At 33.0% G+C, this 26,335-nt stretch overlaps 1 protein-coding gene across 1 annotated transcript; it reads left to right on the top strand.

Moving 5' to 3' along the window:
• The first annotated feature begins 910 nt into the window (after window positions 1-910).
• Window positions 911-25,861, top strand: LOC134726174 (uncharacterized). Its single transcript, XM_063590576.1, has 10 exons — window positions 911-1,220; window positions 1,526-1,572; window positions 2,113-2,134; window positions 2,603-2,802; window positions 4,972-5,058; window positions 5,520-5,871; window positions 6,486-6,659; window positions 13,424-13,552; window positions 22,649-22,763; window positions 25,603-25,861. Exons 1-10 carry the CDS (start codon window positions 911-913, stop codon window positions 25,859-25,861), a joined length of 1,695 nt encoding a protein of 564 aa, XP_063446646.1.
• Window positions 25,862-26,335: the final 474 nt, after the last annotated feature.

Here is a 26,335-nt window from a genome sequence, read left to right as displayed (position 1 = left end):
TAGGGACTTTCCGATTTGATTTCCTTTGAGTTCAGTGATTTTGTGATTTAACATTTTACACGATACAGTGGTGTATCTGCAGAAATAAAAACAAACGAAAAATATCTACAAAGTAGCCGAATTTATCTGGTTTTGCAGTTTATATATCCTGTGTTCTTAATATCAAGATTTGTTTCTTATCTCTCCATACATTATTTATGACAATCTAGTTTTTATCTGTAATAATGTGTGTCTAACATTACGTCATAGTGGACTTCATTCAAGACCCACTTCCTGAAAGGTGAGTGAATTACTATTCTGCTGCTTGTCTAAAAACTTTCATTTAGTATTGATTAACTAATGTGCGTCTAGCAGAGAATGCATATTGAGGAGGAAAATCGTAACTGTCGAGGATACCAAGATCGAGAGCTATAACATATTAAAGATATCCATGAATTAAAAAATCTAAAGGTCGTCAAATAAGGACTGACAAATTATTGCAATGAGCACATGCACCCGTCCTGTTGCTGTCGCAGTTTAGTAATAATCTATAATAAAGTGAGAGAGATCGGTACTTAGCTACGCCATTATGGTCCTGAAATGATCTTATTTCCAATGTTGTGTCTCCTTCAAAAGACAAGTTAATGTCGGTTTTCATGAATCATTAAATGAGGAACTCTTATATCCTTTTTTAGTCAAAAGAATAAATAACAACATGGAATATAATATATGACAGATACATTGAAAAGGGTATCTTAAACGTCAAGTCTTTTACAATAACGAGATATTAACACGGAATAAGCAGCCACCCAACTTTAAACTAAGTGATTTTCAAACTACGATTATGCAAACCAAAAAATCCTGCTGGTTGGGTACTCCACATCTATTTTACTGATATTTATGATATAACAAATGTTATTTCCTGTAGAGAATGTTTTTGATTTTCACAACTTTAAGTCTGTTACTACCGACCGGTTCCTGTAACACTTTAGACGACTCCAAATTACTTGGATTAGGATACGATCTTCTGAGAGCAAACCCAGAAGGTGGGCGTTTCTCTACGTCTGGCCTTGACCCTGGTGTCAAACCAACTAGACAGATACTTCAAATTGATGATACAAACAGAAACTTCCTGATTCGAGTGGACAATGTTACCTTCTGCACCAATCACACAACATACGAATATTTCAGTGATGCGAAAACTAAGCAAGAGTACCTTCTTCGAGATTATATAACAAGCGGTAAGATATAAGTTTGCAAATTAAGAACCAAACAATTAAAGGCCGATTTCCAATATTTTTTTGCGGAAAAGTATTGCATGTGATGTGCAAGCAATATTATCAATAGTACATCGAACTATTGACTCACGAAATGTGTTCCAAAATATTTAAATGAACTAATATATTTTTTTACAAGTGAAAGTTGAACAATTCTTACGTAAACACTACTAATTCAGAAGCATCGACGCCTGTTTGTATTTAGATTGTGTAGCTTGTAGTGATCTAAATATATGTTTATATAGACTAAGTATTGACATAATTTGTAGGTGACGGTGACATGCTGATTCGTCCGTATGCATTTATGGCTGGATCTGTAAATAAACTTACATAAATTAGTTTAATATATATTTCGAAATTATTTTAACGATTTTGACAAGATCAATCCGTACTTGATGTTTGTTTGTGCAAAATAATCCATAACTGTTACAGTATGGGTCTGTCACGGCAATGAATCGAGAGGAATTGATAATTTCATTCCTAAGAAATTCCGTATGGTATGTTTGTCATCCCACTACCACATGATTGGTGGCTGTCTCTCAAGATTATACGAAAAGAAAACTCGGTGAAATTAAGTTTATTTCTAATAATCGACATTGCTGTGTAGTTACTAAAGTGGAGAGGAGATAACAAAAGGCGATCTCAAAATTAACACGTTCATCAAAACATACAACATAATGGTATAAAAGAAAAACGACGACAAAATAAACAACAAAATAAAACGTAAACAGTACCAACCCTAACACAAAATTAGGATTCAATCCGATGCTTTTGAAAGGTAATCAGGTCCAGCTCATTAGTTGGCAACCGTTGTGTTGTTCAAACAATTGATAAAAAGTTAACGATATATGACTAGTGTCACATAGCCTTAGTCATCGGTGAAACAGATTTTCCAAAACGGTAAACCAGAGCTATCGATGTCCTTTTGATGGAATTCAATGCTTTCGACGTGTTCGTTGCCTGGAGCCCTTGATGTAAAATCTGTTTTGATAGCAGTAGCGCACTATCAAAGTGGAAATCGAAGTGGAATCGTATTAACTCAGAGTTATATACTCTATATGTAGGCAATATTGGTTCAAAGAAATGGAAATTACACGATTAGGAAATCTTCATCAAACTTAAGCATGTTAAGATTTAAAGAAAAATTTGGCCGAAAATGTGTTGTTCTCTAATAACTTGACGACCTCTATCTAATAAGTTTTCGAATTGAGACAATATTCGATTATCTCTTGGTTAGGAATCGATAAATTAGTAGTTACATTATATTCAAAACGATTAAAATTATGTTCTCGTCATTATACACTTGTACTTTGTGCAATTTGACTTCTGTGCTGTTTACATTCCAGCTCTCCATAGAGCTGCCATACCAAATGGAATATCTGTTGATCAGATAACTATCTGTAACCAAGGTAGGAGTCGTTATGTCATGCCTCCAGTGTATCCATCTTTACACAAACTAAATGATGAGTTTATAGCAGCAGCCTGTAGCCTGCCAACGTCATACGATCCCACAATCTATAGCAACTTTATAAAGGACTGGGGGACAGTAAGTGACGATAAGCATGCATATCATTTCTCATATTCTGGAAAATGTTAAACATACTTTTAGTTAGCTACTAAAGTGCACCAACCTTATATGCGGCTATATTAGACATCATTTAAACGCCTATACTGTGCACTTCTGAATTGTCATGTCGTCAAAAGTTTCTGCTAAATCAAGATCAAACCTAACTGCAAAATTAATAGTGAGAACTTAAAAAAAAATTTGCAAGAGAAAAATCATTCAAGAAAATTTTGCCTGAGGCATGTGAGTAGCAAAAATATTCTTTGAAAATCAACAGTAAAACATATTTTTTTTTAATGCAATAAACAGGGGCGTAGCTAAGCATCCAATACAGTGTGGACACAATTTATGATAAGGGGTATCCCTTATGACCCCCAGAATGTCCAGGACAGAGGCATGGTAGGACTTCAGGGGTGCGAAGCATTAAAAAAATTATGGAATTTACATGACCCTTCAAACTTGCGTCAGTAACATTGCCTTGACACTGTTCCAAATGTTATATCAATCTCTCTTGATTTTAGTGGCGTGAATGTAATGTAAGAAGGAGGTTGTCATATGCTCCTTGCCTATGAGAAAAAAAATCATAGTCATAATGTTAGTAATTCTTAAAGAAATATAATATCTAACATATGCAGTTGATTAAATACAGAGACTAATATAATTCATGTGTTTTATGAGTTTCTTGTGGTACATACACGTATATATGCCTGTATAATATTTTTCGTCATTAATCATGCTTAACCAGAGATGAATCAAGATTCTTATTCTGATAATACTACAGTTGTAGCTAAACGTTCATATCTTAAAAGCGCCACATTCAATATAAAAATAACATTAAAATGATTGTCAATGAGGCAACTTTCCACAAGGAACCTTGATGACACAACAATGTAAACCTATAGGTCACCGTACGGTATTCAACAATGCGCAAAGACCATAACGATAGTCAGCTACAAAAGGCCCCGAAATGATAAATTTAAAACAATTCAAACAATAAAACCAACGGACATTTTATGGTCCAAATTTAGAAACGAAAAACAATTGATTAACCCCGCCATATTATATGTGTGCCTGTCCCAAGTCAGGAGACTTTTATTGAATTGTTGATGTTTGTTGCAATTGGTCATAGTTGTTATTTGTTAACCGTATTGTGTAGTGTGTTCTGGTTTTGTGATGTTGAAACAGTGTCCTAGGTTTTGGCGGGGTTAATCAAGTTTGAAGGCACCAACTCGCCGTTCATGGACCATGATGTAACAGTAAACTTCATAACAAACTATAACAATCAATTAATCGGATGAATACTTCTAACAAAAACCACAGAGAGAACGTGACAGTACTTATGATACAATCACAAAACAAAAAACCACCAAGTACCTATCTGAGAGTACTCGCAGTTACTGACATGTAGTTCTATAACAACTGATAAACATTGATTCATATCAGACTAAAATATCAGCACACGTTCAACATCAAATGAAAGTCGTGTTAAAAGGTCACTAACAGTTAGAGAAAAAACAACATGTGCCAAGCCAAGCTACAGTTATTGACAGATCGTAGAGCCATGAATCTGCACATGTATATAATTAGAATAGTATTTAGTTTCGTTTTAAATTAATGATGACAAAAAAACAGAGTTTAACTGTCATTCTTATAGAATAAGTTCATTCAAGGATCGATAAATGTACCTAGATAGTTTTTAAATTTCCAGGCTTGGTAAACAACATCTCCGTAAAAATTTGATGTACAATCACGTTTGAAATAAGTATTCTACATGTTCACTAGAAGTTAAACCAAGTTTTATACCTATGTAAAAAACTAGTAAGAAACCAAAGGTTTTTGGTACTTTATGGTAAAGAATACCTGACTTTATAATTGACCGGTAAAGTCAGTCAAACGTTAATTGACATCCAAAACGTTTGCGAGAATAAGCCTAGTCCTGTAACAACCTTTTACTTTGTTTAACCATTTGATGATTACCATACAAGCCAATCTTGACAAAAGAAAAAAAAGCTGTGTCTGAGGGTAATACATGATAGATCTCTAAATGGTACCCGCGAGTTATCAATATCGAAATTTGCGATAGTTAATGTTTCCTTTTTGAAGTATTGTGTGTTAGTGGTAAATGTATATGTGTATTGTTAAATATTTAAGCACTCTATCGTTGAAGTTGAAACAGGGACAAAGACTGTAAGTCGGTATGAAATACCAGCAACTAAGGTTATAGAAGAAATGTTCAAGGTAATGTTTGTACAGTTTACCATACTTTCTTGATATAACACTATTGTCATCATATCTTATCATACATGTACATTGTGATATGATTTAAAAAAAACATCGATTATGGAATAATATCATAACTTGCTTGTAATTGTAAGTGAAGTATAAATGTATGATGAATTGTTCTACATAAGAAATAATCATATAAATTAAAATAACGTTAGGTCTGGTATAAAAAACAAGAACATATAGTACTGTACACAAAACTTCATTTCGAGGTTAGCCCTTTCTAGCGCATTTCACGGCGCTTTAATTTCTCGATTCTTAATTTTACTTGAAGATAAATTGTTATATTGTTAAATTATAGTTATTTATATGTGTGTTACATTTTAGTGTTATGTTTCTGTTGTGTCGTAGTTCTCTTCTAATATTTGATGTGTTCCCTCAGTTTTAACGATTACATGCACACATTTTGTTCTCAGAAATACACTGATCCACCAATATGGAAAGTCGTCATGGTGAAAGGCGCTGGAAGTATGGCTTATGTTAACACTTCGCATTTAGCAGACTCTAATCTGCAACCATTAACAACTGGTGTCACACCGAAACAGTTCAATGTTGGTCGAATGGGTATACATGAACCATTAGAGTTTCATTTAGTGTCGATTGCGCGATTTCTAGATGGTGACTTCTGGCCAAATGAAAACCAACAACATTGGGATAGTAGTTGTCAAAATTATAACATGCACAGAAATTTGTCAACGACAAAACAGAACCTGCTGAGGGCTTTGAATGAATATCCTTCTTCCTATCACCTAACATCAATGCCATTGGGTGAATATAAGATTTTCAGTTGCTTTTTTACAGTTAATTTGTGCATTCCTGATTGGTTAAATGCCAAATTTTAAATCTTTTGAATATGCGTACAATTAAATATAGGAAGATGTGGTATGAGTGCGAATTTGACAACTCTCCATCCAAATAACAATTTATAAAAGTAAACCATTTTAGGTCAAGGTACGGCCTTCAACCATGAGCGTTGGCTCACACCGAACAGCCAGTTATAACGGGCCGCAAAAAAGAGTAATGTAAAAAGGCTGTTTTGGTAGTTTGAAGGACATTCGAAGTTCATATTCCAAAAATGGAGTTACGGAATAGCAATTGGCAAGTGCATTCAAATAAAAAGTTTTGTTTAATTTTCACTTGCACTGTTCAATCAAGTTTGTTGAGATATTTACTTCATAATTGTGATGAACACTCAACGTGCACATGAACAGGGATCTTGCAAAAAATGCAATTTGCAATGCATTTAAATAAAAACAAGACACGTAATAATTGCTTATGAAGTTATGAATACTCATAACACGAACTATTTCAAATGTCAAATAAACCGCCATGTGCTGAAAATGTTTATTTAAAAAAATCAAACTATATATAAATTTTCATAGAAACTACACACACATTAAACGTGCCTTTAATTTGGCCAACTGGAACATTTTCCCTGTACCAAACAGTATCAGGATGTCCAAATTCTCATATCATGTTTGAAACTGGATGGAGATATCACGACGACGAAGACACTACGCAAAACAATTCGTGGTCCGTAGGTCATCATTTAGCTGGTAAGCATTTTAAAAATAATATTATATTTAAAAATTTTATTTGATCTCAAAATGATGTTTATAGATAGCGTTTATATTTCAGGTCTTGTTTGCCTTATAAATGCTTTCTTTGATGGCAAGACATCCAAATATGTATTTTTTTCATTTTCGAAATCCAAATTACAAATAGATTCATAATTAAGTATTGGAAATTCCCTTTATTTTTTCAGTATTTTTTTTAACTCTCCAATATTAATACATTGTTTGAAACCTTATGACGAACAGGTGATGTATAATGGCGAGGACTTTGACTTCGTCTACATTGATGGAAAAATTTGAACAAACGTACCACACTCAAAAGCAAATTCAATAAGTGGTAGTCCATAAAAACAAACAACACCAATCGCTACCAATAAACAGAACAATAATTATTAGAAAAAAACACGGCATTTTCCTGATTTGGTACAAACGTTTGCCGCAGGAAATTTTGGATTAATCGTTGTTAATTATCTTCAAGGAGCATAATATAAAATATTCATAACATTCACAATCACCAAGAAGGATTATATAAAATACAGGTAGTTATTCCATAATTTTTCTCATTTCAACCATTTAGTGTCAAGATGCACGTGCCAGTTCTAGAATTCATCAGTCGGTTTCACAAAAAAAAAACTGACTATTAAGATTGATCGTAAGTCATGAACAATTCAGTATACTGACGATAAATCTTAGTCGTAAGGTTTTTTGTGTGAAACCGACTGATGAATTCTAGAACTGACACGTGCACCTTGGCACTAAATGGTTGAAATGAGAAAAATTATGGAATAACTACCTGTATTTTATTTATTTATTTAAAGATTGATGGCCGTGTGTGGCTATTATTTTCAGGAAAAACACAATATTTGGAATCTAAATAAAAAAATAGACATCATTTTGTCATGGCGTTGTCAGTTTGTGTTAGATTTATGAGTTTGACTGTCCCTTTGGGATCTTTTGTCCCTCTTTTGTCACCGACGCATGTTGAAATTAATGGATAAAGTTTCCTTTTAATCATTCAGATAAAACAAGATTCTTTCTCTGTTCACTCATTTGTTGTTTTGTTTAAGATTTCGGAAATTCTGTAAAAGTAGGGCTTAGTACCGAATTTGACAAATCATGCAAATGGTAATACAAGCAAAGGATTTGGCACATACCCTCTCTAGGATGAATGAGAGCATATCAAATAGGGGTAGCCAACATATTTTGAATGATTTTTTTCACGGCGGCCATCTTAAATTAAAAGTTGACATCCTCTTGCTAAATATTTAAAAATTGAAAATAAATCCATACCTTTTTATTGTGATATGGGTCATGAAAACTATTACAATTACAACAAGATGACATGAAAGAGGGACGAAAGATACCAAACGGACAGTCAAGCTCATAAATTTAAAACAAACTGACAACGACATGCCTTAATATGAAAAAGACAAACAGACAAACAATAGGACACATGACACAACAAAGAAGCCTAAAGAATAAACAACACGAACACCACCAAAAACTAGGGGTGATCTCAGGTGCTCCGGAAGGGTAAGCAGATCCTGCTCCACATGTGGCAACCGTCGTGTTGCTAATGTGATAACAAATCCGGTAAATAGTTTAATTCGGTAATTCACATTCATGTAAGGGAAAATGTGTCCAAGAGACAGTAATTGTAAAAATAAATCATCGCTTCCGGTTAGGGTGATGAAAGTTTATATGCAACCGATTTAAATGTTATGGTAAATATATGTTATAAAATGTCCGTTTGGTATATAATCAATTCTCTAAGACAAGCAGCAAGGTTGATTAATATATTATTCTATCATATGTTCCCATATATTTTGCTCTATCAGCCATACCAAGTTTGTTGGACTTGAATCCACATTTCTTTTACTACTGGCAATATGTTGCAAAGGCTGCTAATTGTGTCCAATTTAGAATCCACAACCCATGTGTCTGGATGGCGGAATTGTGTCATTCTGTTTTTGTTTGCGTTCGCACAATTCTATAGATAATTAAACCTTGATTTATTGATGTCAACAATTGTTGTGGGTCTGTCGGACATCACTAGAAACCAAATGCCTCTTTCAATTCCATATCAGCTTCACCGACCTATGCAGGTTTCTAATTCAATCACCAAAACACCTCGGTTAGCTCATCAAATATTTCACTTGTGTGCCATGCCGACTTTTTCCATTTCGACAAAAGTGGAGACAGTATTTAATCTAGTTAAAGCATGAACAAATCGCTTGGCCTCTGATTAAATGCCATGAGCATGACACATTTTGTGAATCAGATGCAATCTCACAGGTCTTTTTCTGCAACTCATAGTTTCTCTACGTTTACTGCCTTGCAAAAAGATGAGCTGATTATCAGTATCCACTTACACCCCTTTCATTGAACTGTTGAACAAATAGCATTGTGTCTGCTTCCTCGTTAGTACAAAGGCTACTTATACTCATGAATAAATAGTCGCAAGGTAGAAAAACATTCTCGGGCAGAATAATTGGTTTTGGTTTTGTTTAAAGATATGCAAGTTTCATATACTTAGTTGTCTTTTCGTTTGATGTGTTTTATTATTTGATTTTGCCATTTGATAAGGGACTATCCGTTTTGAATTTTCCTCGGAGTTCAGTATATCTGTAGTTTTACTATTTTCTGCTAAATAAATGCACCATTATGAATAATGGATAATATTACAAATCTTGAATACTAGTACATCTTTCTTTTTAAATATCCATATAGATTTAGATGAAATTGCAGATATGTCAAAATGTTGAAATCAATATTTAAGGACGCCACCACGAGTCGTTTGACCGTTATCATGGTTTTTGAATATCCATGACGTTAGCGGATATATACATAATGTAATTTCTACAATCCCTTCTTTAATTCCCAAAATGATCTACCGAATTAAACTTAGGGAACATATATTTATTCTAGTGAGCTTCCTTCAGGCATGCTTGGAGGATGCTCCGAGCATTTTAGAGAAGCTAATACCATTAATACACCATTACATTCCCATTAATGTCAATCAAATATAATAGTAATAGTTAAGAGCTTGTGTGAGCTTTTTGTGAGCCTTTTGTACGCCTGAATTAATAAAGTTTTACTAAGTTGCCCTAGAAAATTAGTTAATTGACACAAAAATAGATACATCAAAACTTGAGGTTAAACAGTTTGGGGACATTTCATCAACATGAGAACGAAAAGCTCTTATATAACTAAAACATATTTATATAAAGCCGATCATAATAACACAACAGTGGTTGTAAAAAATGAATTACATCAAACCAGAAACAAGTCACCTTAACAGTTATAATTACTTGAAAATAAAAATGTTGTTGTCAAATCTATAAAAAATATTGTTGAAAACTATATAGGAAAAAAGAAATAGATTCACAAACCTATATTTTTTTGAAGAACGATAACGAATTAAAACATAAACACATGCACCTTCTTCCGAAAATGCATAAAGTCAATCTAGAAAAAACTGATGAGGCATTTAGAACTGGTCAAATAGTTAGCAACATAAACATTTCTTACCAACCAATCATCCATAAATGTAACTCTTCCACGAGACGCATTGAAAGATTACTGGATCTAATTCTAAAACTATTATTGAAGAGTCGTCACTTTTACATTCAAGATACAATAGATGATAGACTTCATTTAGAAAATAAATTCGCACAAGGTGCATTTAGAATGCATTCTCATTGTCTATTATGTAACAGTTTTCAATGCATTTTCATCAGTTGACAAACTAGAATATACTTTAAAAATTTAAAACAAACAGAATAAACGGCATTTGTAGAGTTAAGAAACATTGAACTGGAATTCAATGGGCATTTATACAAACAAATAATACGAGCGCCTATTGGTGGTATATGATTTACATCTGTCTGGTCTATTAAAATTATCTTAGATATTAAGTTCCAATGGATAGAAAACATCAAATTCCACTGCCAATACAAAGACGACAGTTTTATGTACTTCACAGGCACATTAAAACAGGTTGAAGATTTCTTTAACACAGCGAACAACATTGTCCCTCTGCTTAAAATCACATTTGAGGTGTCTAGATTTAGCTTCACCTATTTATTTACCGAAGTGTACAGAGGTGAAAGATTCAATAATAATAACATACTTGATGTTCAATCAAAAAAAAAAAAGACACAAAACGTATCAATATTTGAATTTTATATATTTATTTAATTCAGCGATGTGACTATCTATAACACTAAAATTACGAGGTCCAATCTGTCAGCCGTCATCACGTGAAAAAGACGAATCAAAAAATTCAACTTTATATATAACTAATATAGTACAAAGGTGTAGATTAAAAATTACACCACTCCAGGCCCGTTTGTTTTCCACGTAATTAATATTGCCAATAATTAAAAAGTTCCGGGTCGTGTCCGATACCGATACCAATTACCTTATCTGTACGTTCCGCATCTAACAGGCAAACCACAAAACGGTGTATTCATTATTAATATGCTATATACACGAGTCATAATGACGAGGTTGACACTACTAAATTGTCAAATTGTAACCTATTGTAGTATTTTAATCAGTAAGACGTTCTAAGATAACAATACGAATACTTATTTTTTTTTATTCAAATTTATTGATAACTAAGACTAGGACATTGCTGTTGATTAAAAAATACTCCATTCCAGGACCTTTTGTTTTCCAAATAATTAATATAACCAATAATTGATTCGACGGGTTAAAACAGAAAGAATTGACAGCAGAGAAAACTGTGCATCTTAATATCGGCATGACTTTATCAGATGACAATACTACATGTAATACAAAAATAAGGCTTGCGCATAGTTATATACTTTAATTCAGTCACGGACCCGCTATATCACGGGTGTGTTCTAGTTATTTCTAATATGACATATATAGTAACACACTGTAATACTTTTTAATGTGTGTGTATGATGGGCTCTAGTTTTTTCTGCGTTTTTGTATATTTGATTTAACAAAAAGTAAGTTATTATTATGGAATCTTTCACCTTTGTGCACGTCGGTAAATTCTAAATAGGTCATACTAAATCTAGACACTTCAAATGTGATTTTAAGCAGAGGGTCAATGGTGTTCGCTGTGTTAAAGAAATCTTCAATCTGTTTTAATGTGCCTGTGAAGAACATAAAATTGTCGTCTTGGTATTGCCAGTACAATTTGATGTTTTCTATCCATTGGGACTTATCTACGATATTTTTAGTAGGACAGACAGATATAAATCTGAATGTCGGAAAAATTATACCACCGAAAGGCGCTCCAATAATTTGTTTGTATAACTGTCAAGTTAATTCAAGTTCATTGTTTCTTAACTTTACAAATGCCGTTTATTGTGTTTGTTTGAAATTTTTAAAGCATATTCTTGTTTGTCTACTGATGAAAATGCATTGATAACTGTTTCTTCTTAGTTATTAATCTTCATATTTGTGTACATTGACGCTACATCATAGGCAAACAAAATGCATTCTTTCTTGACCTTGTGCGACTCTATTTATAAATGAAGTCTTTTGTATCTTAATTGTAAAAGTGATGACTCTTCAATAATAGTTTTAGAATTAGATCCAGTAATCTTTCAATGTGTCTCGTGGTAGAGTTACACTTACGGATGATTGGTCAGTAATAAATGTTTATGTTGCTAACTATTTGACCAGTTCTAAATGCCTCATTAATTATTTCTAGATTGATTTCATGAATTTTTGGAAGAAGGTACATGTGTTTATGTTTTGATTCGTTATCATTCTTCCAAAAAGTATAAGTTCATGAATCTCTTTTTTCCTATATAGTTTTAAACAATATGTTTTATAGATTTGACAACAACGTTAATATTTATTGTCATGTAATTATAACTGTTAAGGTGACTTGTTACTGTTTGGATGTAATCGATTTTATTTATTCCACTGTTGTGTTATTTTTATCGGCTTTATATAAATATGTTTTAGTTATATTAGAGCTTTTCCATCTTATGTTGATGAAAGGTCCCTAAACTGTTTAACCTCAAGTTTTAATGTATCTTTTGTTGGGTCAATTAATTAATTTTCTAGGGCAACATAGTAAAACTGTATTATTACAGGCGTACAAAAGGCTCACAAAAAGCTCATACAAGCTCTTAACTATAAACTCTTCTATGCGATTGACATTAATGGGAGTGTAATGGTGCATTAACGATATTAGCTTCTATAAAATGCTCGGAGCATCCTCCAAGCATGCCTGGAGGAAGCTCACTAGAATAAATATATGTTCCCTTATAACCTTGTTTTTTCTAACACCACGGCTGCAACATTTTGGGCAGTGTCTGCCTACAGTTCTAGAGCAACTGCAATCATTTTTGAGGTTTTTGTTTTTTCCAAATTATTAGTTTTTTGTAGTGTTTTGTATTCTATCGTTTGTATATTTGTCTGTTGGTTGTTTTCTTTTAAAGAAATGGCATTGTCAGTTTTTTTTTTCGACTTATGAGTTTGAATATCTCATATCCTTTGCTTTTTCTAAACAACTTCACATTTGTCGAAACTATTTTTCCTATCTATATTTATGGTATACAGGCCATTGTTTTTGTACGTATTACGTGAAAAAAGTCTTTAATTTAAATTTCATATATTTTATTTTTTATTTTAAATATCCCATTCCTATTTAATAACATAGTTGTCACTTGTATCATTTCACGAATATAGCGACCCAATTTGTTAAATATCTAGTATCATTCATTTCTTTATTGTTACTCTTTTCTTTTCAGGTGACACGCATAATAAGGCTAATTCTAAATTTTACTTCTGCACTCAAGTATCAAGCACTCCTGGAGTTTACCACAGAAACTGGCCTGTTGGAAATTACTGTATTCTCAAGTATGGTACTTGCCCATCAGGTAAGTTACGTGTTTGTAAATTAATGTTGCCGTTTATGATTGGACTCAATCGTTTATATGCTTTGTAGCTAAATATAGTATACACAAGCTGTTCAAACTGAGGGAAAAGTACGCAAATTAGCAAACCTACATGTTACATTGTTGGGCCAAATTTGAGATACAATTGAGAATGGAAATGGGGAATGTGTCAAAGAGACAACAACCCGACCATAGACAAAAACAGCAGAAGGTCGCCAACAGGTCTTCAATGTAGCGAGAAATTCCCACACCCAGAGGCGTCCTTCATCTGGCCCCTAAACAAATATATACTAGTTCAGTTATAATGAACACCATACTAATTTCAAAATTGTACACAAGAAATAAAATTAAAATAATACAAGACTAACAAAGGCCAGAGGATCCTGACTTGTGACAGGCGCAACAATGCGGCGGGGTTAAACATGCTTATGAGATCTCAGCCCTCCCTATATATCTGGCCAATGAATAAAGTAAACGCATAACAATACTCACATTAAAATTCAGTTCAAGAGAAGTCCGAGTCTGATTTTAGAAGATGTAACCAAAGAGTATAACGAGACGATGTTTATACGAATTATGTTGTATAACTGCTGGTTGCATAATTATTAAGATGCGAGGTACAACCTATACCTGCCACTATACGTCATGTATCTAGTGTTATAACACTAGATACAGTCGATTAGGAACAGCAATACGTGAATGACAAAGCTATATATATGTTTATATATACAACTCGTCTAAACATCAACCCAACAATGTTAGATCTGTAAATTTGCTTTCGCAAATTTGTTGTTTTTCCCTCGACCGGATTCGAATCGATGCTAATGAGGTATCGCTAGGCCACACGACCACATGGGCGTCACTATAATAAAGCTTTCGGTGGCCGTGTGTAACCTTTCCTCGTCAGTTTTAAACTAGCGTCGTACTACAGTACATGATATATAAGACATGGAGATGTTATTGTTACAAATGAGCTCAATTATCTATAGTAAAGGATCCTATAAATTCAAGTAAGATACTACGGAAGCGTATTAACGCCAATTTTTTTATATTTTTCTTCCTATGTTTGCGTTATAACGAAAATATCTTGATTTCAATTATTCATTAAGTTTTGTATTTATGTCCGTCTGTCATTTATTTCGGATGTGATTTACTAGTAGATAAAAAAAAGAAACATACAGGCAAGGTCTAATCATTTTAATGAATATGCATAGGAATAATGGAACACTTTAAGTGCAATTTTACATAAATTAAGACTGATTTGTGCATCAGAAAAGTGTATAATTTAACAAGAAAATAGATATAGTTTAGTATATAGTCATATTTAAATTGAAAGATAAAAAATAATTTCATACAATTGTGAAACCTCCAAGTCAAATAGACAAAATGATCTTTCTACTTTTATTTTTTTAAATCTCAGAATATGAATAAGATTCTACGGAAGCGTATTAGGGACACAGAAAAAAATAAAATTGGTAGTAGACTTTTTTTTCGAAGTCGAAAATTTGACTTATTTTAAACTCGAAATTTCTACTTTTTTAAAACTCGAAATTTCAACTTATTTTAAACTCGAAATTTTATCTTATTTTAAACTCAAAATTTCGACATTTTGTAAACTCAAAATTTCTACTTTTTGTAAACTTAAAATTTCGACTTTTTGTAAACTAAAAATTTCGACTTCTTTTAAACTCGAAATTTCGACTTCTTTTTAAAACTCGAAATTTCGACTTTGACCTCAAAATTTTGATTGTTGAAATCTCGAAATTTTGACTTTTTCTAAGTACTTTTAAAACTTTGATATTAGTAATCAAACACAGTTATTACAATTTTAGAAGGAGTAGACATGGACGCAAATTATTAAAGCGTCTTCCACACATTTTGGCAATATATATTCAGAAATTGTTTTTTTTTCTTAAATTAAGATATGGATTAGCATTTAATATTGAAGAAATCATTCGTAAAGAACATGCATGTTGACAGAATCCCCCCACCCATATTCCATGTTTTAGTTTCATAGGCACTGTCATAGTTTCGCCAGATCTGAGGACATTTAGCATCACAGTTTCAAAGGCCTGTCAAGTTCCCCAATAGCAAGTCACTGACTTTGCCTTGTTTAAACAATGGTAAATCAAGGAGCCAAAAATGCCATGCATATTCAGAATGACCAACGAACTGCTCAGTTTCTAGTTTTTGAAGTTTGCATTCTTATAACACAACTATTAACCCTTGTCTTTATATTTTATACTGTTGAATAAAAGTATGTCGTAATATAGGTGTGTCGGAATAGCGGGTTGTCCTGATACACATGTCTGAAGTCCAGACTTGAAATATGTATTTGAACGTGCAACATACTAGTAGTTTGTTTATTCTTCGGGAAGGACAAGATTTTCTATCTAAAATAACCTCTTTAAAATGGTTTAGTTTATTAAAATATGCTTATAATGTTTATGATGTAAATGGCCCTCCGCCTCGCTGATAAAAATGACTGTGAATGTGGTAATCGCAAACGTATAAATACTGAGTAAAAGTTGAAATTTTAAGTTATAAAAAAGTAGAAATTTTGAGTTTAAAAAAAGTAGAAATTTTGAGTTTTGAAAAAGTCGAAATTTCAAGATTTTAGCAAGTCAAAATTTCAAGATAAGAAGAGTTAAATTTTCGAGTTTGAGTCGAAATTTTGAGATTTGAAATGTCAAAATTTCGACTTTGAAAACAAAGTTCACTGCCAATTTTATTTTTTCTATGTCCCAAATACGCTTCCTTAAGATTCTTTGATAGAAAGTCATTGAATTTTCATTTCAATGTAATGAAGTATTTTTTAAATGCTTGGGTAGCAATTTGAATAGAGAGAACATAATTTTATTAATTAAACATCTTCATTCTATACATTCATTGCCAAAGGGTAGCTTGTTTGAATTCACCCTACTTTACACAGTTCTCAAACGAGAGCTTACTTTGGAAGTATATTCATATTCGGTTATAGCTATATTAGCAGGGTTGATTTTTTTCTTAGATATAACCTCAATTTACTAAATTTTCTTTGTAAAATATATACTAGTATTAACATGGATATCGTTTTTTGTGACGTTTATATTTTGTTGTTCAGTGTGAGTAAATGCTCCGTGTTGAAGACCGCAATTCGGCCTATGATGGTTTACTTTTACGAATAGTGACTTAGATGGAGAGTTTTCTTATTGGCACTCATACGAAATCTTCTTATAATATTCTGCTCATTATTAGTCATTGATACGATCTAATTATTCAAGCATTTTACTTTGCAATGACTACAAAGGTTTGCGTTTTAACCCAATTTCGGTTATAACGCAAACATAGGAAGAAAAATTTAAAAAAATGTGCGACGCTAATACGCTTCCGTATATAAAAGATACAGTCACAGAAAATAGTTATATTTATAAGTACGTCTGAGTCAGTGACAACTCTTCATCAGATTTATCCATCGGATCGCCATCAATGATGGTGATACATGGCTGTGTACATAATCTATATACTACTCGTCTATTTATGTTATAGATAATGCATATTTGAAGGTTTTTCTTGTCGTAGAACACACCGAGAAAAACCTTAAAATATGCATTATCTGACTTATATACCGTCAAAAAAATATTAATTTCATAAAGATTTGTAAAATTTAGTATCCTACATGTCCTATTTTACCGACAACTATAAAGTGGGATATTCCTTTCTAATGCGTTCAGGTTTTAATACGCCCTGCGACTCATTTAGAAAGTGAAATAAAACTCACTAAATATTTTAGATATAAACCTTTTAAAAATTATTATCCATACACAATAAAAATATTACTTTAACAGCATGAAGTAAGACACAAATGTATTGTTACCATCCGATAACGGTGTATGACAAATTGTCAAAATGACACCTTGTAAGTACTTTATTGTACCAATTAGCTAATGGAAAAGGGGGAGGGGTATGGTTTTTTTCTTTTTGTTATGAGTTATTTCTATTGCGGCAAAGTGGTTATTTTTCTAACAATATTACTCGAATCGAATGAAAAATTCAAAAAGTTTGTCTTTTGAATAGCAATACATTTTATTAAAAGATATCAGGATCAGGATATAATTATATACCCTCCGAGCCCGACCCTTTCGTGAGTCACGTTAATGTTATTCAATAGAATATAAGATTTTATTATTAGTTGATCATTTGATAGAGTAAAACTACTAAAAGGTATATACATTGGTTAGAGGTATAATGGGGAGGGTTGAGGTCTCACAAACATGTTTAACCCGCCGCATTTTTGCGCCTGTCCCAAGTCAGGAGCCTCTGGCTTTTGTTAGTCTTGTATTATTTTAATTTTAGTTTCTTGTGAACAATTTGGAAATTAATATGGCGTTCATTATCACTGAACTAGTATATATTGTTAGGGGCCAGCTGAAGGACGCTTCTGGGTGCGGGAATTTCTCGCTACATTGAAGACCTGTTTGTGAACTTCTGCTGTTGTGTTTTTTTATTTGGTCTGGTTGTTGTCTCTTTGACACATTCCCCATTTCCATTCTCAATTTTATACATTTTATAAAAAGTTAAGAACTGACACGAAGACGAATATAAATACATGTAGGTCACAGTTTGATTTCCTATTCAGTGTGTATCGTTCTGAACATGCATGAAATATTTGCCACTGGACGTTAAGCAAGCAACCAAAAATCAAACAACCTATTCAGTTTAACTCAACAAGATTTTCAAAATCTTACACACGAATATGTTAAATCTGGATTTATTTTATGAAAGTCTACATTAAAATTCATCTGACATATATGATAATATTTCTTTATTGTAGCGATAAATTAACGAAACTTCACGTTATTTGTCTCTAAAATTAAAATACGAGCTACAATGACGGTTTCTTTTACATCTTTTGAACTTTAAAAGATAAATTTCTAAATCGGCAACAAAAAACTATTAGACGAATAAAGTTTTGAAGTAAATCATAGATTGCATGTTTATCAAGGAAAATAATGACCTCACACAGGTCATTATTCTAAGCCTTGGATCATATATCATTGAAACATGGTATCGTCCGGGTTGATTCTGAAAAAGAATGACCTGTCGTTCTGAAATAAAATAACTCAATATAGGTATATAAATATATATATATTACCAAGAGCATTCCCTACAGCCAGGCCATAAGAATAAAAAGAATTTGCTCCACCAACGATGTTGCCAAAAAACGACTACAAGATCTTCGCGGTCACCTAAAACATCGGGGCTACAAAAGGAAAGACATTGATAAAGGTTTTTCACGGGCTAGCAACATCAGCCGAGATGAACTTTTACAATATAGAGTCAAAAAGGTCAACAGGAGGGTGCCTTTTGTGTTGACATACCATCCAAAATTTGACAACTTATCTCACCTTATCCGCAAAAGTTGGAAAGATATCGGGAAACATCCTGATCTATCCCGAGCCACCTGTACTGGCTTACCGTAGGCCCAAAAGCCTTAAAGACTTGCTGGTGAGAGTCAGTGACAACTCTACAACAAATTTATCAATCGGATCACCATCAATGATGGTGATACATGGCTGTGTACATTATGTATATACAACTCGTCTAAATATCAACCCAGCAATGTTAGATCTGTAAATTTGCTTTCGCAAATTTTGTTTGTTTTTCCCTCGCCGGAATTCGAACCCATGCTACTGTGATATCGTGACACCAAATCGCCTGCACTGCAGCCGTCCCGCTAGACCATACGACCACCTGTGCTGCACAAAAGTAAAGCTTTCGGTGGGCATGTGTTACCTTTCCACGTCAGTTTTAATCTAGCGGTGTACTACAGTACATGATATATAAGGCATGGAGATGTTTTTGTTACAGATCAGCTAAATTATCTATAGTTAATGATCCTACAATTTAATGTAAGATACAGTCACAGAAAATGATTATATTTATAAGTACGTCTGAGTCATTGACAACTCTACAACAGATTTATCCATCGGATCACGATCAATGATGGTGATACATGGCTGAGTACATTATGAATATACAACTCGTATAAACATTAACCCAACAATGTTAGATCTGTAAATTTGCTTTCGCAATTTTTTTTTGTTCTTCCCTCGCTGGGATTTGAACCCATGCTACTGTGATATCGTGACACCAAATCGCCTGCACTGCAGCCGATTTATATATATATATATATATATTAAATGACTGAATAAATAGTCAACGATCAATCTTACAAGGCGATGGATCATGTAATATGATTCTGTACACTACAAAATATAATATATAACAAGTCAAAAAGGGTACAACATCACCATAAAATAACTATAAAATATACAAATATTAGATATTTCGGATAACAGATATCCTTCTTCAATAATAGCACGATGTCAAATGAATCATGTCAATTCAAATTGAGACTCTATCAAAATCTTCATTTATACAATTTAAGCGAACGCTGGAACAATTTTAAAATTTCCAAACACACCGCAAAGACTACAGAAATATGCCAAAAATAAAAATAGTTATTTACGATGTGAAATGGCACAATTTTAGATTTCCAAAGGATGTGACAGTTGAGATGTAATAACTGCATTGAGGGCAGTCCTCAAACAAAAAAATCAAAATAATCAAAAATGTCCTTACCGATCCAGGATGGTATAAATTAGACAACGGTAGGGCAATTACAACGGAAACTACATATTAAAGCCTTCCAAACGAATAGCAGTCTAATAGTGATTGAAAAAATAAGTTTTGTATATTGAGCTTAAATAATTGAACGTGGCAACGTACTTATACATCATCCCGAATCAATGAAAACCTGTAATATAAACGGTAATTTTAAAAATAATTTCGAACTGTAAAGCCAGTACTAAATCCGGCGTTGTTTAAAACAGGTGGTCACAGGAAAATGAGGGACTCGTTCTATGTTTTTTCATTTATGCCCTCTGGGGAGACTGTCCGTAACTTTCTTATCCAAAATCTTTCCCGAGCGACTTTGTCGACCTTCGACCAACACTCGTTGTGGTCTATGATCGTGATGGTAAGGTTTTTGAGATCAGCTTGTGTGTGTCCAGGTGATCTCAAATGACGACTTACGGGTAGGTCGGGCTTGCAAGTGTAGTCACTTCGATGACCATTCATGCGTTTGTTAAATGGCTGCTCCGTCTCGCCAACATACTGCATGCCACATCGACACTGAAGGAGGTATACAACATTCTGGGTTTTGCAAGTTACATTGCAATATATAGTGTACACAGACCCAGTCGAGTGGCAAGTGAATGTTTGAGTATTCAGTATTTGTTGACAAGTCAGGCAACGTCTGTTACCACATGACTTGCACCATCCTGCAGTTGAACAGCTTTTATTTGAGGAAACGTCAGCTCTAACAAATAAGTCTTTCAGACTTGCTGGTCTCCGAAAAGCTAAGACAGGAGGATTGGGAAAGATCTTGGATAATTTAGGGTGTTTGGCAATAGTTTGCCAATTGGCACGGATCAAACGTGAAAGGTTATTAAAGGCTGGATTGTATGTAAGAACAAACGGGACTATTTTGCTGCGCCTCTTCCGTTTGTACTGTAAGAGGTCATTGCGGCTGTTATTGTTAGCGCGCGCAAACCCCTTATCTATGTCCAATTTCTTATAACCTCGTTTTGTCAAAAATCAGCGAAGTTGGACAGTTTTGACAAAACGAGCATATTTCTGTAGTCTTTGCGGTGTGTTTGGAAATTTTAAAATTGTTCCAGCGTTCGCTTAAATTGTATAAATCAAGATTTTGATAGAGTCTCAATTTGAATTGACATGATTCATTTGACATCGTGCTATTATTGAAGAAGGATATCTGTTATCCGAAATATCTAATATTTGTATATTTTATAGTTATTTTATGGTGATGTTGTACCCTTTTTGACTTGTTATATATATATATATATATATATATACATAATTTACCCGATCAATATATATGGCCAAGCTTGGCAGGTGCTCTTGGGCACTAGATACAATGCAAGTGTACTGCCAAAGTCTCAAATGCAGCGATTTGAAACTGCTAGAAGATCTAGAGGAAAGCACATAACTTGAAAACGATAACTTTCAGATCTAATATTGTTCGGGTAAATTTGAGACGAAGAATTATTTTTTTAGCCCCGTATAACAACTATTATGTAATTGCAAACGTTTGTCGTAAAGTGGTCCCATGTTTAAACGTATGTGATAACGTATTAATTAACGTTATGCCAAAGTGCACCTTAAATGTTGGTTTATGGAGCATATACCGTTAAAATCTTAACCCCTTTGTGACTTTTAATTTATTTTGAAAAATGCACATTTTTTTTTAGCTTTGATCGTGGTAACTTATCATACTCCCGCTTTCAAAAAAGAAATGAGTTACATTTAGAATGTTTAATATTTGTCTGACAGTTCATCCATCGACCAATCAGTCCATCTCTCCGTCCAATTAATAGCTTTCATCGGAACTTTCTCGGGAACTGCATAACAAGCATTTCTGAAATTTGGTTTCAGGGTTTGTATGAGTTAGTTATACCGTGTTAATCTTTTTTTTAGAGTCATCAATCAATAACTTCCTGTTTACCTTTTTTTTTTTGCGGGCATTTATACATTTTTTTGTAATAGGGATCAGTAGCTTAACGATTTACTTGTTTTGTTGATTCTTTTTTTTGTAAAACCATCTTGGAACCTTTTTTTAAATTATTGTCCCCTTAACGATAGTTATGCTTCAAATTAAACCGACAGAGGCATAAAAGTATTCCTTGTCGGGAATGTTTAACAGAGAGATAAGGTACAAAGGGACTATTAAATTGCAAAAGAAAACACCGTAACCGAAAAAAAGAAAAAAAAGAAGATGAGATGACAATAACAATAACACTTCACCCTACACAAGGGATTAAATGACGCTAAACACATTAAATTTTAACTGACGTGCTATCGCAGTGTCGGTAAAACCTGCATCTCTTGTTACTCTTTCCATGATATTAAAATTCAAACAACGTTACAGGAATTGGACATTGAAAAGACTAATAGTTAATCAGATGAACAAATCTATCAATAAAAAATTTCCTCTTGGTTCTGTTTATCGTGAAGGGTTTAATGAAGGTAGCATTAACTGGGACGACGAAAACTCTGGAAATACGAAAGGAGGAACTTTGCCAAGTGGAACATACGAGGCTTCTGATACTATTATTTATTATTGCTGCAGGTAGGTTATATAAATCTAAGATTCATGATAATATTGAGATGTGTAATGCGTAAACGCGTTTGATTAAGAACATGTTTAATATTATGGTAACAAAATAATAAATAGAGTAAATTAGTTTAACCCTTTACAAAAAAATATGTCTTCACGACAAAATAGAATATATATATATATTCCATACATGACACCTGGTGTGTTCCAATTATCATTACAGCAATCCCGTCGTGTTATCCTCAAATGCAATATAATCGAATTAGACGTCTACGTAACCGGCTTACCTTACCAACATATGTGAGTTAACCCCTCGTTTAAACTTAAGTTTGTGCCACTTATTCTTTAATGTTCGTCGTTTTGCTTTTTTGTTATGAAGTTATAAGTGTGGAATGTGCCTTATTTCTTGTTGCAAAACTTGTAATCACTATAAGCCCTTGGAGCAGAAGAGTTTTTAAATTGTCACTACAAAACGCAATGGACAAAGGATACAAAAGGAATAATATTTTTTCTCTATTCAAATGATTTGTAGCAATAGTCAACATTTAGAACAAGATCTTGACCTAAATGAACATCTGGTGAACCAATTAATAAAGGCAACAGTAGTATACAGGTGTTCAAAATTCATAAATCGATAGAGAAAAAAAACAAATCTGGGTTACAAACTTTAACTGAGGGAAACGTTTCAAATATAAGAGAACAACGACACAACAAACACACAACACCGAAACGTAACAAAAACAGAACCGAACTATAATGTAACAATCGCCATTTTCCTGATTTGGTTCAGGAACCAATAACCACAAATAAAAAAAAACATCCGCCTCAGGCATTAATAGGTTTCACAGCAACAATTATTTAGTATATTTCTGATATATGGCCAAACATTTGATAAAAAAATTATGGATGGCAAGAGTACTTGAATAATCGGGTACTTGCTCGAAAAGCCGAGTACTCGAGTACAATTTTGGTACTTGTTCGGATATTCGTTTGCCTTTTATAAATCTTGCGATATTTATCCTCACATTTCCGCTCACTTTAGTTTAGTTCCAATATCATCTTCGTAATACTATTTTAACTCCATTTACCTCGTAAATGCGTCTACCAGGAGACTACTATTCATAATAGGAATACCAGTAACATCCGTTTTCCAATGGGATGTTTGCATATGCACTACATGTAACAAAGAAAAATAGAAAGTCAAACAGTCTATCATCTGAATTTGTTAACCAGATCATATTTCTTAACAACAATTTATATATTCTGTGGTGGACCTGCGGTGAACTCTACACATCGGGTTAGATAAATCACAAAATTACTGAAAATTCAAAACGAAAAGTCCTTCAAATGCAAAATCAAATGAGAAAACAAATCAAAGGAATGAACAACAACTGTCATATTCCTGACTTGGTAAAAGACTGGAAAGAGAACACATTCCGTTACTAAATTAAGTACCTACGCTTTGTTTGTAGATTTTTACTATTCGTATTGGCAGCCTTTAAATCGTGCTGATTATACAATGCAAACTTTTCCAGCTTTTCAATATTTCCTGTTTGAACTCTTTCTGGTTCTTTTATAACAAGCGTATGTTTGAGGATGAACAAATCAGCTGAGTGTGACATATTGCGTTGAGGGTTAATTATCTGTCAAAATGACTCGTCATGGTCAGTCTGGGAAACTGGAGAGGCAAATGATCACAGATTCAGTGTGCTAAATGTTCTGTTCCAAAAAACAAAACATGGTTGTGCTCCTGATACAGGAGGGAGATACATAATACACAAACATATAACCCAAAACTATATATGACATTTACTATTAAACCTTTTCAATACCCCTCGACATCGACTAATGACACTTACAGTTTACAGGTAAAATTGATGGGTCGTCTCAAAGACAAAAAACATCACGATTCTCATTGCGTAACATATTGGATTGGCGGTTATATACTGAGTTAACTATATAGCTTCAGAAAAGATACATTATGGAGGCACTCAAGGCCAAAACTGACAGACATTGTGGAAACATGTGCTGCCCTTGTCAACAGACATAAAACATTGTTTGATTAAATATTCACAAACATAAAACATGCTTCATTTTTCCAAATTTCAACAGGACAGCTAGAAGCTCAACGTCTTAAAACATGAAATGTGACTTAGATAAATTAAAAAATCGATGTCATTTGGACTCTGTAGGAAAGTTGTATCATTGTCAATGAAAGCAATAAAATCAATAATGATCTCCCTTTTTTAATTTTTGAGACGACCCTCACATTTTACCTGTCGTAGTCGTTCTCAACTGTAGGTATCGAGAGATATTGAAAAGGTCTAGTAGTATGGTTATCAAATTTCATCATGAACTTGTTTATAATTAGAAACACTAAATATGATGAAAACAAAATAGGCCTTGCAATATTTATAAAACACCATTGTCCTATAGTAAATATTAAGTTGAATTCTGTGATTCGAACTTATAACGTTATAATGGTTAGCCATGCATGTGCATATGTAAACAAACATAATATTGAGTCTAGTTTTAATTTAATGATAACAAAATTACAGTGTTGAATTGACATCATTTTAAGATAAATTTATTTAAGGATCGATAAAAATTAAAATCGCAAAAATTCTGAACTCCGGAGAAAATTCAAAATGGAGAGTCCCTAATCGAATGGCAAAATCAAAAATTCAAACTCACCAAACTAATGGACAGCAACTGTCATATGCATTTTGTTATGTAGAAAATGGTGGATTATACCTGATTTCATAGCTAGCTACATAATATACCTTAAATTCTAAAAAGATACAACATTTAGAATTAAGTTAGAAACACAAGTTGTATAATATACTTTCAGGAGTGATGGTCATAATGCAAATAAAATCTTTCTACCGTTGGACAAACCATTCTATCTTCTGAAGTTTACAGGTGACTGCCAGCAGATATATGGTATGACAGTTCAAGAGGAATTCTTTCAATTTGATGACCAAAATATCAATAATCACGGCAGTTGCCATGGTGCCCATCCGTACGACACTGGATGCGACAAAGATCAAAATTTACATTTCTGCTACTATGAAACTGATCATCAAAACTCTGTTATATTTGGAAAATAAAATAATCTTTTCAGCGTTTGTTATGTCATTAAGACCAAATCTTTTTGCAGAATAAACACATTTTATTTTTTAGTCATGTTGAGTATTTGACATTTGTTAAAATGTTAATCTTTTTCATATAATTGGATATGTTGCCGTGTTATTAATCGTAATATTATTATTCTTTATTACTTCTATCATTTAAGACCATAAACAACGTGTTTGCTATTTAAATACTTTTTTCAGCTTTTCTTGTTGGTAAACATAATACGGAAAGTGTAAACAGAAGTAGAGCTGATTTTAATACATGGTATAGTTCCTCGTTATCTAAAAATACATCGATTTTTCTGTTCTCATGTAAACAAATCCTTATCAGTGTGTATGATAATGAGATCAGGGTTTATGAATCGTAAGTAATTTTTCAATGCTACATCTCATATAACTCATTGACATCTGTATTTTTGTACTGTTGTGAACTTGCATTGCATTTTTGGT

The sequence above is a fragment of the Mytilus trossulus genome, chromosome 7 (assembly GCF_036588685.1).
Source record: "Mytilus trossulus isolate FHL-02 chromosome 7, PNRI_Mtr1.1.1.hap1, whole genome shotgun sequence".
NCBI lineage: Eukaryota > Metazoa > Mollusca > Bivalvia > Mytilida > Mytilidae > Mytilus > Mytilus trossulus.
This window is presented reverse-complemented; position numbering and strand designations above follow the sequence as displayed.